The sequence below is a fragment of the Halyomorpha halys genome, unplaced genomic scaffold (assembly GCF_000696795.3).
Source record: "Halyomorpha halys isolate HHAL.00 unplaced genomic scaffold, Hhal_1.1 Scaffold9.1, whole genome shotgun sequence".
Taxonomy (NCBI): domain Eukaryota; kingdom Metazoa; phylum Arthropoda; class Insecta; order Hemiptera; family Pentatomidae; genus Halyomorpha; species Halyomorpha halys.
The window spans coordinates 1,652,439-1,666,670 of NW_027110416.1; the positions used below are offsets into that span (position 1 = coordinate 1,652,439).

The window sequence follows — 14,232 nt, forward strand, 5'->3', positions numbered from 1 at the left end:
GACTGATACACATGACAATTATAAGGCCTATCTGGACATACGGCGTTTAGCTTTCGGACTCCACTAAACCTTCGAATTCCTCTCTAATCCAATTCTTACAATCCAAAATCTTTCGTAAAACCCAAAATGCTCCTTTGTCTCAAATAAAATCATCCACAATGACCTTAATGTTCCATTTGTAACCGATCTAGCCCGAACCAGGTATCAATCCTTCCATTATAAACTCCCTAACCACTCAAATCCATTAGTTTCTAATCTTGCTTCCTCTTTTATTCCGGACATCCTCCGAGGCGTCTGAAAAGAAGATGGCCTCGAGACCTTATATTGTAAAAATATTTTTAGAGTTCTACCATTGGGTAGTTTCTCTATATGCTTGTACCATACCATTACGATTTCCTCAAATTTACTTGATGTATTTTATGTACAGTTGTAAATATCAATAAATAAATTTAATAAATAAAAATAAATTTCTTTTGTCCATCGATTTCGGTATATATTGTATGAATGTATATTTAACACTAATATTTAATGCCGCCTTCATTTCGTGGCAGGTTGAATTAATTCTCTTCAATAAATATTACATAATAAAATAAATAAATATTATAGGATATACACAATTTAAAATCCTAAATAAGACTTATTAATTTTTTGAAACTACTCTAAAAAAGAATTACATCATGTGGCTTATCATATTCTTGTCCCAAACCGTATATCAATATATGAAGATGCAGGCAGTCTATTATTAGGTCTGTTCCAACAACCACTTCTGCCTGCCCGGAACAGTACCGAGCATGCGTAGTACTTTTTTCCCCCTCCCAAATCCTGTTCTACGCATGCTCGGTACAGTTCTGGATAGTCAGAAGTGGTTATTGGAACAGATATATAATAAACAGAGCTTAATGCCGTAGCTATAAAAAAGCTTATGTAAATGTCCTTATTTACAATATAATATCTTATATTGGCAAAAATACAATTAAAATAATAGATTGATTCCTTATATAATAGTGTTAAATGTCTAAATAATAAGATAAAAAAAATGTTTTTAATCTTTCAATATAAAGAAAATAAAATAAAAGAAATGAAGTGTTAACGTGTGTAAACATGTGATATTGTAATTTTCTATCCCGATGATGCAGAATTCCGCAAAATAGAACTTTGAAGTGTTTCCTCGTGAATATTAATAAAGTAAGCATTGAATATTTTTCTAAATAATCAAACAAGTAACAAAAAAATATGATAATGTTCTTACATAACATAGGATTAGTTGCATTATTAGGCGTAATTATATTGTATCAGAATTAGTCAAGCTAAAATAAATGAAATGCATAACAACTTGCAAACTAAGAACATTTCACGAAGAATACATGAAGCGAAACAGAAAACGAAAACAATGTGAAATTTTAGGGAAACATATTTGCTTAAAAAAAATGAGCCAAAGATTTCTCAGAGTCAGTTTTCATTGGATTTTTAAATGAGTAAACATTTCAAAACATGTTCATTAAAATTTAAAACATAAGACCTGTAAAACATGTAAATTTTACTTACCGATAATAGTTTAGGGTTAAGTAGTTTCCAGTTGAAATTCTAGAGTTCCAGAGGGCTGGCAGAAAACTGGAAAGGGCTCTGTCTTTCTGCAAAGTCGATTTTACTTCCAAAAGAGACTTCGTTTAACATAAATCTTCTTCATTGTTTGGTTTGTTCATCACAAGCAAGTTTAATTTTGGAATTTGAAAAACTCTCGGGAAAAATGTGCTCAGAAAAGTGGATGAAACATCCTGAATGATAAAAAAAATAGTAAAATTGTAGTGACCCCGCTACTTTCTTCTGGTTTATACGAATACTTTAACTACTATAGCCACCAGAACCGTAACAGACCGAAATGACGGCAACCTAGTTGCCAAGGCGTGAACTACTAACATCATATAAAGAAATATGTTTTTTTATTGTAAATAGTTCAATTGTTTTTTTGTTTTTTTTCCCTACGCCACAGGAAGTGGGCTATTACGCCATTTTCCTTCTCGCAGCCCAATACAATTTTATTCGTCCTCTTAGTTCGTCCGTATCTCGCTTAACATCCACCAGACCAACACACGCCAAAAGATGGTCCCCATCCATGTCCCCCATGTTGCATAGAGGACATTTCGGGGAATCTACGATACCAATTCGATGGAGGTGTTTTTGGAGCAGATCATGTCCTGTCACTAGCCGAAAACAGGCCACTCTCTCAGCTCTGGTAAGATTGCCTGGGATTTTTTTTCCTTATCCAGTAGGCTTTCCCACTTCTTTCCTTCCGCTTGAACTTTGTGTCTAGCACTTGGCTAGTTCAATTGTACAAAATATCATATCCTTTAATATTGTTAAATTTATTATTTGAATAAATATAAATTGGAATAGAAGCTACTGATCCACAAAAAGGTAACCTCTTACACGGAGCATCTCTGGATAGCGTTTTTAAGCCCAGAAGTACCACTAAGCACAGAATTTATAAACCATAGTGAGAATATCCGCTTCGGGGATTTTCCTCATTTTAATGCAGCGAGTTATAAAATATATTAGTGAATCAGTGCATTCCAATGCTATTTTTAAATAATTTTATTTTGTTATCATTCCACTCTACCTTCTCTGGATTTTTTCTCCTTCCTAAATCCTCTCTCGTTTTGTCAAAACCTGCATTGAATATCTGTAGGACTTACCATACCTTCCACGAGCATAAGCGCTCACCTTACGGATTGAAGTTTCCATCCTGAAAGGATTTACTAAGAATACCCGTAAAACTGGCCATTATTCCTGTCATTCATCTCCTATCCAGTATACCTTACCTATTGAACATGTATTGTGGAGGCTTTCAGATGTAGAGTATTTCTTTTCAAAGACAACTTATTAACAAACTTTTCGACTATACAACTTATTAGTGGATTATATTCATAGGAATATATTATATTTACTGGAAATTAAATTCATCTGTGTCTTGCAGTAGTACCAAAAATTTCCATTCTTAGAGCGTTTTAGCTTTTTATGTAGTAACTTTGACTACTAACATTAATCATTCATATGCAAAAATGATGTTATCAGAAGTCTGTTATTTGTGTTTTTATATACCACAACAACCTAGTTTCCGCAAAGCTTTTATCTTCCTGAAAAATAGTTGTTCTTCAAATTCATTTTTCTTAATACCTGGAATTTAGACAATTGTTGTTAGTCAAAGATATTTGGTGTATTCATGATCTTCAAATTTAACATGCTAATTTTTTTTTTCTTTTTCAAACCTCTTTATTTTTTAAATGGTTACAGAATATATAATAATATAATGAAGTACATTATACATATACAATTTCATTATATCTTCGTTTGCCGTATGGCATTATAGGATGAGCAAACATGGTCCGCTGAAGGCGGTTATACATTGGTGGGGGGCTTACAAGAAATGCGGAGGGGTCATTCCGGCTGGTGATGGTGGTGGTGTGATGACTTCAAGCTGTAGAGCCCAAAGTCGTTCCCTCGGCGAGGACGTCTACCAAGGGACTGCCACCTCCCATGTCTTGTTGATTTCTATGAATAGCGGGTTGGCACAGCCCTTCAGCCCATCAAAGAATTTGATGTGCCTTCGGCCTATATACTCCGGCACAGAGGGTAGCTGGAGTTCCTGGTGAATGGTGGTGTTTCTGGCCCTCTGTAGAGTTGTTCCATGGACGATTCGCCGGAGGACGGAATTATGATAGCTCTGCAGCTTTTCAAGCGTGGTTTGGTAGAGGTGACGCAGCAGAGGTGCACCATAGAGCAGAGTCGGGCGGATTATCGCCTTGTAGATTTCCAGCTTCAGGTTAGTGAGAGGTGCGGGGATTTCAGGAGATGGAAGAGCCTGTAGCTCTTCTGGCGGGCCAGCTTAAGTCTCTCCCGAACGTGACTGGAGAAGGTGAAGTGCCTATCCAGTGTGACGCCCAGATAGAGAATGGAGTTGGAGATTCGCTGGTTGACTTAATCCACTTTGAAGGTGGTAGGCAGTGGCTTCTTTCCTTTTTGGAACGACATCACGATAGCGTCCGTTTTGCCATGCTAAATGGAAAATTACTTTCTTCTTATAGCTTGTTAAAATTATAAAACATTTAAAATGGTCGAGAGTAAGCTAAAAAATCTACTAAATAGAGAATGACGTCACGCAAGAGACCAGCTGAGCTCTACAGCATTTTGTCTAACGTCGTTTTGATTAGTTAGTTGCTCGTACTTCCTTTTTGATTGTTATTTTTTTTTTTGTTTTGGACGTTTTTATACCCTAATAAAATAATGGATAAAAATAATAATTAAGTAATGGAAAAAAAAACTCAAACAGAGAATCCAATGAACCATGAGGTGGAGGAAAGATGGCGTGATGAAGTTGTTGGATGTTTTACTATCTCGTAAAGATTACCAGGTTACCAAACATGTCACCCAGAAAAACCGGTAGAAGCTCCTTTGCATTTATCATATAAGACTTCAAATTAGGCGCTCACAATCTTATAACATTTAACATGTTAAAACTAACATACATCATGAATACCCATATTATCAACAAGATGTAAATTTAAACTAATTTTCCTTAGTTTATTATCTGATAAGAAAGAAAAAAAAATATAACATATAATAATGTCAATTATTACAGGTTTCCTCAACCTATTCATAGCGGGGAATGCGTACACCTGCTTAGCGCCGTTAATACTGCGTCTGGAGTTTTCATTTGATCCTGAGACATCTTTCACGCCGGAGGAAATTTCATGGATGATATCTCTTTGTGACCTTGGAAGCTTAGTTAGTTCTCTACCGGCTGTGCTTCTGGGCAACAAGTGAGGATGATATATTTTTTTAAAGACATTGATGAAAAAACAACTAAAATTTAATTAAAAAAAATCCTAATGAAGAAACGTAACACACATAGCTTCACAAGTTAAGAAAGACCCATTTAGTACGCGATCAAAGAAGAACAACAATAATTTCCATCTAATTACTGATTGTCGACGGTTTGACCAATAATGTAGGTATTCATATGACTTATGAAAGAGTATATCCCAGGATCCTTAAGACGTACAGATTACTGCCTGTAATAAAATTAAAGCTAGTTAAATGTAATATAAAGTAGGTTATGAAATTTATCTTCGTAGAAGAAGTAGTTTTTATGATATTTGGAACAATAAATTTACAAAATATTGATTTCTAGTTGTTGGGACAGAAATTTGGGATTTATGAAAAGAATACCCCTGAAACATTTAGACCTACTTAGCACTTAAACAAAGTTGTTGTTGATAATTTTAAAGATTGAGCTGCGAAAGAAAAATTAATTTTTTTTTAACGTTTTGAAACAGCCGCCATTTTGTATTTCTCCTACCTATACTTGACAGACTCATCAATTTTGACTAGTAATTATGCATAGTTTCTGTGAGTCTGTGTTGTCCACCAAGAAGTATATTTTCTACATTTGAGCCGGTGAGTATGCAAGGAATGTATAACATAAAATAAAAAAATTAAGTCAAACCCATGTTTGAAATCCTCCTATCATCTCAAAGAATTGAATTGAAGGAAAAAAAAATCAGTCGGTTGAATTTCTATTATAAAAAATACAGATGACTAGAAATTATACAAATTTAATGTACTCCAAGCTATCGGACATTATACACAGTGCGTCAGAAAACCGTTAAGAATCGTTTGAAGAATCCTATTAGAATATTTTAACCATAAAGGTATTTTCAAAACTTATTTAATTTTACTTATAGTTATATTTCATTTACCCAATCAAAATTGGTTAGATTTTTGTTTACGTTTTGCAGATGTGGGAAACGAAACATCCTGATTGGAACGTTACTGCTGAATCAGTTTGCCTGGACGGTATTGATGACTTCCTATGACATGTGGGCTTTCTGCATTGGAAGATTGTTCCTCGGCGTGGCTAACGGTTCATTGGTGACTCTGACCCCGATCTTCCTGGCGGAGGTCGCTGAAGAGTCACTACGGCAGAAGCTGGTGGATAAGCTCAACGCTGCCTTTTTCTGCGGAGCAGTCTTCTCCTTCATAGTGGCACCGTTCGTAGATTATTTTATCTTCTTATGCGTTTGTATCACTCCACCACTAATCGCCTTTATGCTGACTAATGTGTTCCCTCAGAGTCCAACTTACCTACTCAAGATAGGCAAGGAAGAAATAGTAATAGAGATGTTGAACAGATACCGCGATAACGCAGATATCAATCAGGAACTGGAGACTATCAAGTATGACTCCTCAAACTATGAAATAGGATTCTTGGCGAGCTGCTCTATGTGCGACACCGTTGAACGAAGATCCTTCAACATTCTCCAGATCGTTTCTGCTGTCAAAGTACTGACCGGACTCCCAGTTTTGTTGAATTATTCTTTGAAGTTATTCTCTATTAGCAACATATCAATGCTGAAATATGGAGCTGAAATATGTTCCATAATTCTAGCTCTTACAATGGCTGTCTTTTCTTTTTTTTCCGCCGCATTGCACCGTTCTTTTAGACTAAGCCAAATATTGGTACTTACATGCTTTGCCTCTTTATGTTTTCATCTCTTATCGGGAACATTCTTCTTAATACATCGATACAACCCACACTTCAATGATTACTTGTGGATGTTGCTACTTGGCCTTGTAGGATACTCTGTCTTCGCTGTTCTCGGTTTCAGCTTCCAAACCCAGTTCGGCGCTGGGTTCCGATGTTCTGCAATGGGAATCAATAACACTCTAAGTTCTTTCTTTTCATTTATTGTCCTTAAGATGTTTAATCCTCTTAATGAAATAAAAGGGTATGATCAGAATTTCTGGTTCTATTCTAGCGTCAGCCTTTTCGGTGCTTTGGTCTTGACCTGCGCCTTACGCCCTATACCATCAAACTTTTAACCATCAAACTTTTTTTTTTTTTTTTTTTTTTTATCCCCCTCCCTTGTCATCTCTGGCATACGGGGTGCGGGAGCAGTGGGGTAGTGCGTTGGGGTTTGCGCATGCCACTACTCCCTAGGATCACCCCAGTTACCAGGCTGGTCCAGCCCTCCTGGTCTCAATCTGGGTCAGCTTCCTCATCTTCTGGTGGCTCGCCGATGTTGGGCGGTCAAGTCCTTCCCATCGTGTAATGAGTGGGGGCCACCACCTCCTTCCACCCGTAAATAAACTCCTTGAAGAAGGGATAATTCTCTTCTTCTATCAAACAGGGAAGGTCCGACTCGGCGAGGGCGTAAATCCCGGTCTTTCTCGACAGCCTGGCTCGGTGTCCTTCCATGGCAGAGCAATCCATTATTACGTGTTCTGCTGTTTCAGGAACTCCGCACGTTGGGCAATTTTAACCATCAAACTTAGCCATTCATAATTTTTTTTTTATTTATTTTTTTTTTTGAGGGTTGAATCATTAAATTACCCATACATAATTCAATGATTCTACCCTCTCATATTACCTGCTCACTAAGATCATAATTTTACAGGTTTTATGATTTACACAGATTACACAATTTCGGGAGGTCATTGAATTGTTTAAAATGATAGGTTCCTATATTGATTTTAGTATTATTGAGTGCTATTTTTTCAACCACGGACGTTGCACATGTATCAATACCATGCAAAAGCGATATGGTACTGAAATATGTTCCCTATAATGACTATGAATGATATATATTTGTCATTAATAGAAGATAAAATAGTCTTTTAAATTTATATTAAATATAAATAATTCGTCGTATGTAAAATAGAAGGAGCTAATCAGAGCGGTAATAAAAAAACAAAAAAAAAAAACATATTCGAACTATTATATTATGGAAAAATAGTTTTCAATTATTTTTGTTTTTCTTGAGCACAACCTTGACTATCTCCTTCTATTTTAGATTTAATCTCGAGCTTTATTAAAGTGTATATTGCGATAAATAACGAAATACTGTATTAAATAAAATTATATATAACAATTTTGTTTTATAACAAATAACTTCACTCATTGCATATTTACATTACTCTAGTTTATTAAAAAAAAAAGTGACTTCAGAAATATCCCTTTCTGTCCTAGTAACGAAATGTTTTTTAATAGTGGGCTAATATTTCACACTAGGCAACTTCTTGTATCTTAGATCCCTCTAAATTGCACATTTTCAAGATATGTTGATGATATATTAGTTTTATTATATTGTAACTTATAAATGTAACTGACTTCAAGCCTATGCCCAGTTACTGTTTCAGTATCAATTAAATCAATATTTTAAAGGAACTACTTCAATTATTTTAAAAAGTTTTTAAAGATGAATAATTGTTCTAAATTTGTTAGTTTAAAATTTTTTTTTTAAAATGTTGACTCTTTGATTACTACTGCACTTGAATCCTCAACGACTTGAAATAGATTGATCGTACTTCTGTTTTTTAGTGCTTCACCTCACCGAACTGCTGCGTTTGATAAATCATTTTTACCCGAGCTGCATATCGCTGGAACTCCATTACCTCTAACATTGGTCGTGTACCAACCCTTCCCTCGTTTAAAACTCTTCTATTTAACTATTTTTTTCTTCACCTATCTAATTCAAATATTATAATAGTAAAGATATTTTGTAACTAACTTCTTGTATTGTTTTTATGTATTTAGTAAGTTTTATTTTAATTAATTTTTTTATTCTACACTGTATTTAAAATTAATGAAATTTCTGGTTTAGCAGAAATTAATAAAATTGATTGAGGCAGAAATCTGCCTACAACTCCCTGATGAAGACCTGAAAATCAGGTCGAAACGTCGGCATAAATAAATATTTTTTGTTTATTTATGTTTTTGTTTGCTGACCGACCGGGGGGACGGGGGCCCCCCCCCTCATCTTCTCCAATCAGTATTCTACGGTCAACTATCTATACCTCATTATTTTTGTTATCATTTTATTTATTTGTCTTATTATTTTCGCCTTTATACAAATCTAGTATAAATAACCACTAGTGCACATTGTTCTTAATACGGGCAGATTATATTAATATTGCTCAATAAACAATATATTCTTCAAATATATGACAATATCATATTATAAACTTCTTCAAAGTAAATTTTAGGTCTACCGGAAAGTTCTGTCTTTTTTTTTAAATAAATAAATTTTTCTTACCTTGAATAAACTTTAATGAATGACATAATTTCTATCATTATTTATGACTGCTTGCATAGTGTTGGTGATTTTTCTATCATATTTTTATAAAATTCCTTATCCTTAGAGATGAAAAAGTAAGCCAGTAGTTGTCTAATGCCATCTTCGTTTGTGAATTGTTTGTCATACAATAAACTTTGTTAGAACAGAATGATAACCAGATGATGCTAGGTCCGGGGAGTATGTTGCATAAGACAGAATTTCCTAGCCTTGCTCTGCGAGTTTCTGACAAGACCCAAAGTAGTATTAGACCTAACATTACCATGAAGCAATATGATGTCCATCCTTTGGAAAATCGACGAACGCTTTTCTTGCCATGTATTGTTGTTTTGTCTTAGTGATGTTTTTAAATCATCCAATTTCTGAGATTTCCTTCCCGAATTGAGATTTTCATTCAGTATTCCCGCCTTTCCGTAGTATCCGATGTCCTTTGTTAAAAAAAAAAGTTCTTTGCTCTTGACAGTCTCTCAAAGCTGGTCACCCAGAGCGTGGCCTACATGAAAAGTCCAAATCACCTATTTCTAATTTTTGAACAATCGTCTGCATGTTCTAGTAGAAATTGTGCATTTACAAAAGAATATTAATTAATTTCTACACGTTTTGTTACATTTCTTTCTGGTTGGCATTCATACAAAATACAGTGGGGAATATGAACTCATACATTACAGTTGAACGATCGCGTCTCTCGCACTTACTTCCTCTTTAACGCGTGCAGGGTTTCCGAGATTCCGCTGTGATTTGCCTTGCTCCGATGATATGCTATGGTCACCTCTTTTTGGCGTTCGTCTTCCTGAAGGGTTTCCACCTGCAACGGATGAACCTCCTATCCATCCCCATTTGTTCGCTGCGCCATAGCCGCTTGATCATCTCCCAGACGATGGCATTGCCCATGTAAAGGTGATGCGTTTCTCCGGACCCCGAAGCATCCCTTAACACTATGCAAATCTGGTCGTCCTTCACACCTTCCAGTGACCAAATCGTGACTTTGCTTCTCCCATACTTGCTATACTCAATTTTGAGCAACTCAGTTGTTTTCGTCTTCCGAATCTGTCACCTCATGTCATTTATGATGTCGTCTTCCTCGAGTTCTCCTTAGAAGAACATTCCTCCCTATTGTCTTCCTCCACCACATTCTATTCTTCTTCTTCTCTGTGTGTCCACTCCTGGAGGATTCTCGGGCCTCCTCTTCTACTGCATTTAGTGTAATTGCTCGAGACAATCACTCGGCTACCACATTTTCCTTTCCTGGTTTATATACTATGTCCATATTATACTGTGCGGGGAGCTCCTCCCAACGTGTAATTCTAGCCGAAAACTCCTTCAACTCCCCCTACCCCATTGCAGAGGCCTGTGGTGAGCTCTCATCTAGCGCACTGTATCTGGTCTCCGTCCCTGTCAGGCGTCTACTAGCGTATACTACTGAGCAATCTCCTCCTTCACCGGCTTAATACAACACCGCTCCCAGCGCGTACTCCCTCGCGCCTGTAGTGATATTGAATTGTCTAGTGAAGTCCGGAAAGCAAGCACAGGCTTCTACTGCAGCTTCTCCATGCACCGGCTGATATTTTCTTCCAGCTTTCTTGAGTATGTTGTTGAGTGGAACGAGGTACTCAGCTATTATGGTACAAATTTCCGGTAATAATCCAAATTTCCCAGCAAACTCCATACTCTCTTCACATTCCTAGGCACTGCCATCTTTCTTTTAGATGCGACTTTATCTGCGTCGGGTTTAACTCCTTCCCTAGAAATCGAGTGTCCCAAAATATTTATTCGTGCCGCGTTCAGATGACCATGTAATTATTACAGCTTATGGCTCTCAAATCAAGGCGCTTGTCAAGGGATCTATTTTAATTGAAGCAGCGTCTAACGGGGATTGGAGGAGATTTGAACTCATTAATGTCTGGCTTGTTCCGGGTATTTCTAAGAATCTTTTTTCGCTTTTAGTGCCTCAAGACACAGACCATGGAGTAAATTTGAATCCACTGTTTTTAGCTGTAAATTATTTGAAGGTGAAGAAACTTGTGTCAGGGAATCGACAAATTGAAAGTGGTCTCTATAATCTAGCCACTAGGGTGGTACCCACAACGGAGAGCTGTAAGTCAGGAAAAACTATTCTATCTGTTCCTATCAAAGACCATAATTTATTACAGCTTTACCATGAAAGAATGGGTCAACAAAATAAACGGCATGTGAAGGAAGTAATTAAAAGAGAACTCAATTAAATCTAACTCTTGATCGGGAACTCTGTGTGCTGCATAAAAAGAAAAGCTCATAGACTCAAATTTGAACGTCGGAAAAGAGCTGAGAAGACTGGTTAGCTTATAAACACTGATTTATGTGGTACTTTTATCCCATCCAAAAGTGGTTTTAAATATTTTCTGGTATTTAAGGATGATTTTTGTAATTTAGAATAGTTTATTTTATTAAAACCAAGGATGAAGTCTTTCAAAAATTGAAGGAATTTTAGGTAGAAGAAACCCAATTAGATTTTAAAGTAATGTCCATTCAATGTGACAATGGTAGAGAGTTTAAAATGAAAGAGTAGAAATCTTCCTCATATCGAAAGGTATTAAAATTAGATATACTATGTCATACACGCCACAACAAAATGGCTGTGCTGAGAGAGAAAACTGCACTATTGTAGAAACTGCAAGAGCCCTCATGCACTCAGGAATCTCTTCCTAAGCAGCTATGGGCAGAAATTATTAATGGTTCAGCCTACATATCAAATCGAACGGGTCCATCATCAGAAAAAAGTAAATCTCCATTTGAACATTAGATGGGTATGAAACCGGGAATCAAAAATCTTTGTGTTATGGGATCCAATTGTTGGGTCCATGTACCTAAAAAAAATAGAAGGAAATTTGATAGAAAGGCTAATCTAGGAGTACTTGTTGGATATGATGGGGAAATCGATACCGAGTCAAACAATAAACTAATCAGATCAAGAGACGTCATATTTCAGAACTCACTCAAAGCAACGATATGTGAAAAATCTTCATTTCATCTAATTGAAGAAAAAGGTATTGACATATATTGTGAATAATACCCGGAAGAACATAAGGAAAGTGAAGAAGAATCTCAAGAAATACCTTTGGTAGAAGAAGAGAATCCTGAAGAATCTCAAGAAATACCTTTGGTAGAAGAAGAGAATCCTGAAGAATCTCAAGAAGAAGAAAATGAAGACCTAGAAATAGTTGACGTAGTGTGGAAAAGAGGCGTAAATCGGAGGGGTCAGTGTAAACTTAAATCTATGTATGATTATGTCAACATTGTCGAAGGGAGTGAAGTTGTGCCATTGGACAGTGCGATGAACAGCCAACATGATTAGCCAGCTGAAGGATGGCGAAAAGCCATGGAAGGAGAAGAAATTATTTCTCTAAAAGAGAACAAAAAGTGGACTATCTGTGATTTGCCTCATAATAAAAGGGCTGTTTCTTCAAAATGGGTTTTCAGCAAGAAATATAGGTTATAAATAGGCAAGAAATAGGCTAGTGGTAAAAGGATTTGCACAAAAGAAAAGTGAAAATTTTAGAGAAACCTTTAGTCTAGTTGCTCGTCAAACCAGTACTTAGTATTGCTGCCAATAAAGATTTGAGTCATCATCAGTTTGATGTATCGACTGCATTTTTAAATGGAGGACTCAAGGAAGTGATCTATATTCAACAACCAGAAGGCTTCAATTCAACAACTATGGGAAGGTTTGCAGATTACATAAAATTCTATACTGGGTCAAACAGGCTCCATGTTGTTGGAACGAGAAGATAAAGAACTTCCTAGTTAGCATTGGTTTTCAAGTCAGCCCAGCAGATCCTAACCTATTTATCAATGATGTAAAAGAAAGAGGTAGAAAGATTTTGTTATGTTTGTGTGTTGATGATGGATTAATCGCTGCTTCGGATGAAAGAGAAGCAATGGAGCCCTTAGGCAAATTAAAATAAGAGTTCAAAATCGAGACTAAACTAGCTGATTTCTATCTTGGACTGGAGATTAACACGGGCAAGAAAGGTATCAAAATAAGCTAATGTTCTTACAGTAGAAGGCTTCTCAAAACATTCCTAATGGATGAGTGTCGACCTGTCAGCAATCCGATTTTGAAGGATAATTTAGAAAATGAAAAGGAACACAGGAGCATCAAGACAACGAATTTTCAATATAGAGAAGCTGTGGGTTCGCTTATGTATTTGATGGTATGTACAAGTCCTGATATTGCTTATTCCATCAACATAGCTTGAAGAATGTTTGATAATTTTTCTGATAGCTAGTTTCAAATGAATTTTCCGTTATTTAAAAGGAACTTTTGAACTTGGAATATTGAACAAGAAAAACCATAGAAGGGGAATTCTTCAATGCTACTCTGATGCAGAACTTTGTATTCAGCTGGTGTCATATTATGGTCTGGTAAAAGACAGAGTTCAGTTTCCATCTCCACCACTGAAGCAGAGGTCATCGCTGCAAGTGAGGGTACATGAGAGATGGTTTGGTTCAAAAGGCTTATTCAAGAGATTACTGAAGCTTTTTTTTTTTTTTTTTTAGCTTTTTGTCGATATTAACACAGCTATTAAATTAGCAGAGAATCCTCTGTGGTACAAACGTACAAAGCATATATCCGTTCGCCACTTCTTTGTCAGAGAAAAGGAGCAAGAGGGAGAAATTCATATCCAGATATTGGATGCCCAAGATCAACTTCCTGACGGTTTAGAATATCAAGTTTAAGACTTTTTTTTAAAACATTTTATTGCTTTTTTTAACATTTATTTCAATTTATTTTAATCATTTTACAAGTAAATTATGAAGGAAGGTGTTGAAGTATGAATATCATTTATTGTAAAATCGATTATTGTTCATGTTCACACTATGTAACCTTGCTGTAACCTTAGTGTTGTCGAGTTTTCAACTCAGATTACTGTTACCATGTGGTAACTTTCCTTTTTATTTTTTCTTAATATGTTGTGGTTTTTCTGAGTTTTCCTACTATAATGATAAAGATGAATCGTTAAATACATTGTTTATGCTTGAAAATAACTGTTGCTTTATATTCAAGGATAACCATTGTTGTTTAGACTACTTCATTTCATCTAATTGAAGAAAAAGGTATTGA

The 14,232-nt window shown here is 35.9% G+C and overlaps 1 protein-coding gene and 1 long non-coding RNA gene across 2 annotated transcripts in view; both read left to right on the forward strand.

Moving 5' to 3' along the window:
- LOC136796054 (uncharacterized) overlaps positions 1 to 5,929 on the forward strand; it is a 27,578-nt gene extending 21,649 nt beyond the window's left edge. The window contains exons 2-3 of the long non-coding RNA XR_010843751.1: positions 4,637 to 4,817; positions 5,796 to 5,929. This is a non-coding gene — a long non-coding RNA (uncharacterized lncRNA). The remainder of the gene's footprint in view (positions 1 to 4,636; positions 4,818 to 5,795) is intronic.
- A 7,263-nt stretch (positions 5,930 to 13,192) lies between these two features.
- LOC136796055 (uncharacterized) lies at positions 13,193 to 13,847 on the forward strand. Its single transcript, XM_067048598.1, has 3 exons — positions 13,193 to 13,321; positions 13,512 to 13,595; positions 13,668 to 13,847. Exons 1-3 carry the CDS (start codon positions 13,193 to 13,195, stop codon positions 13,845 to 13,847), a joined length of 393 nt encoding a protein of 130 aa, XP_066904699.1.
- Positions 13,848 to 14,232: the final 385 nt, after the last annotated feature.